This window comes from Perca fluviatilis, chromosome 19, assembly GCF_010015445.1.
Source record: "Perca fluviatilis chromosome 19, GENO_Pfluv_1.0, whole genome shotgun sequence".
Taxonomy (NCBI): Eukaryota; Metazoa; Chordata; class Actinopteri; order Perciformes; family Percidae; genus Perca; species Perca fluviatilis.
This window is the reverse complement of record NC_053130.1, coordinates 402,327-404,826: the sequence shown is the minus strand read 5'-3', so window position 1 is coordinate 404,826 and position 2,500 is coordinate 402,327. Positions and strand designations below refer to the sequence as shown.

Genomic DNA, 2,500 nt, shown 5'->3' with positions numbered 1-2,500 from the left:
ATAAAAGACTAAAGGTCACCTTCTGTTCCTGCTCCCTGTGGTGCAGAGTGGGCGGGACGTTCTTGGCGCTGGGTGGCGTGGCGTTGTTGGCTACCGGGACGCCGTTCTTGTCCCGCCCGTCCTGCCGGAGCAGCCAGAGGCTCAGAGCTTCCTTCCCGCAGTTCTGCTCGCAGACGCAGTCGGCGTATGACGAGCAGACCTCATTGGCTCTGCAGGTCGTCTGCAGCGGCGCCGCCTGCTGCAGCCACGACTCCAGAGTCCCCGCCGCAGGGGCGCCAGAGGAGGCCGGGCTGGAGGGCGCCTGGAACGATTCCAAACGTTAGCGTACAATCAAGTGTCTCAGGAATAACTGCCATTAGGGATGCACCGGTATCTGTGAGTGATGTAATGTATGGGTGAGTGATGTCATGTATCAGTGTGATGTCATGTATCAGTGAGTGATGTCATGTATCGGTGAGTGATGTCATGTATCGGTGAGTGAAGTAATGTATCGGTGAGTGATGTCATGTATCGGTGAGTGATGTCATGTATCGGTGAGTGAAGTAATGTATCGGTGAGTGAAGTAATGTATCGGTGAGTGAAGTAATGTATCGGTGAGTGATGTCATGTATCGGTGAGTGATGTCATGTATCGGTGAATGATGTCATGTATCGGTGAGTGATTTCATGTATCGGTGAGTGATGTCATGTATCGGTGAGTGATGTCATGTATCGGTGAATGATGTCATGTATCGGTGAGTGATTTCATGTATCGGTGAGTGATGTCATGTATCGGTGAGTGATGTCATGTATCGGTGAGTGATGTCATGTATCGGTGAGTGATGTCATGTATCGGTGAGTGATGTCATGTATCGTGAGTGATGTCATGTATCGGTGAGTGATGTCATGTATCGGTGAGTGATGTCATGTATCGTGAGTGATGTCATGTATGGGTGAGTGATGTCATGTATGGGTGAGTGATGTCATGTATGGGTGAGTGATGTCATGTATGGGTGAGTGATGTCATGTATGGGTGAGTGATGTCATGTATGGGTGAGTGATGTCATGTATCGGTGAGGGATGTCATGTATGGGTGAGTGATGTAATGCATCGGTGAGTGATGTCATGCATCGGTGAGTGATGTCATGTATGGGTGAGTGATGTCATGTATGGGTGAGTGATGTCATGTATCGGTGAGGGATGTAATGCATCGGTGAGTGATGTAATGCATCGGTGAGTGATGTAATGCATCGGTGAGTGATGTAATGTATGGGTGAGTGATGTAATGTATGGGTGAGTGATGTAATGTATGGGTGAGTGATGTAATGTATGGGTGAGTGATGTAATGCATCGGTGAGTGATGTAATGCATCGGTGAGTGATGTAATGCATCGGTGAGTGATGTCATGTATCGGTGAGTGATGTAATATATCGGTGAGTGATGTAATGCATCGGTGAGTGATGTATCGGTGAGTGATGTAATATATCGGTGAGTGATGTAATGTATGGGTGAGTGATGTAATGTATGGGTGAGTGATGTAATGTATGGGTGAGTGATGTAATGTATGGGTGAGTGATGTAATGTATCGGTGAGTGATGTAATATATCGGTGAGTGATGTAATGTATGGGTGAGTGATGTAATGTATGGGTGAGTGATGTAATGTATGGGTGAGTGATGTAATGTATCGGTGAGTGATGTAATATATCGGTGAGTGATGTAATATATCGGTGAGTGATGTAATTTATGGGTGAGTGATGTAATGCATGGGTGAGGGATGTAATGCATCGGTGAGTGATGTAATGCATCGGTGAGTGATGTAATGTATGGGTGAGTGATGTAATGTATGGGTGAGTGATGTAATGTATGGGTGAGTGATGTAATGTATGGGTGAGTGATGTAATATATCGGTGAGTGATGTAATGTATCGGTGAGTGATGTAATGTATCGGTGAGTGATGTAATGTATGGGTGATGTAATGTATCGGTGAGTGATGTAATGTATGGGTGAGTGATGTAATGTATGGGTGAGTGATGTAATGTATGGGTGAGTGATGTAATGTATGGGTGAGTGATGTAATGTATGGGTGAGTGATGTAATGCTTGTTACCGGTGGTGTCTTGAGGCACTTGAGCAGTCCCAGGTTCTCTATCTCCAGCGGCGTGGAGGCAGCGGCCGTCTGGCAGCAGGCGGAGCAGTCGGCCGGCCGCGGCGCCGCACACAGCCAATCGCTGGCCTCCCAGCCAGCCTGGAACGGCTTCAACACGTCACGCCACCGCTCGCCGTCTGACACAGTCTCCATGGAGACAGTGGCCGGGGTGATGAGCCAGCCATTTAGATCTTCTTCTTCCTCCTCCTCCTCCTCCTCCTCGACGGTGAGCTCCGATTCGTCGATCTTCTCGATGGAGAAGTCGGAGCTGCAGCTGCTGTCGGCTCGCTCGCGGCTGCCGGCGGCGCCCGTCTGAAGCCACGCCTCCAGGTCTCTCAGCTGACCCCAGGCCTGCAGGAAGTCCACCGAAGCCAGG

The 2,500-nt window shown here is 49.1% G+C and overlaps 1 protein-coding gene across 2 annotated transcripts in view; it reads right to left on the bottom strand.

Annotated features, from left to right (window-relative positions):
- ncoa4 (nuclear receptor coactivator 4) overlaps window positions 1-2,500 on the bottom strand; it is a 20,497-nt gene that overhangs the window by 6,016 nt on the left and 11,981 nt on the right. For both annotated transcript variants that reach the window (XM_039783868.1, XM_039783869.1), the window contains exons 8-9: window positions 2,086-2,500; window positions 20-301 (exon numbers count right to left, since the gene is read on the bottom strand). The exon at window positions 2,086-2,500 is cut by the window's right edge and continues 14 nt beyond it. In XM_039783868.1, coding sequence (XP_039639802.1) covers window positions 20-301; window positions 2,086-2,500 — 697 coding nt within the window. The remainder of the gene's footprint in view (window positions 1-19; window positions 302-2,085) is intronic.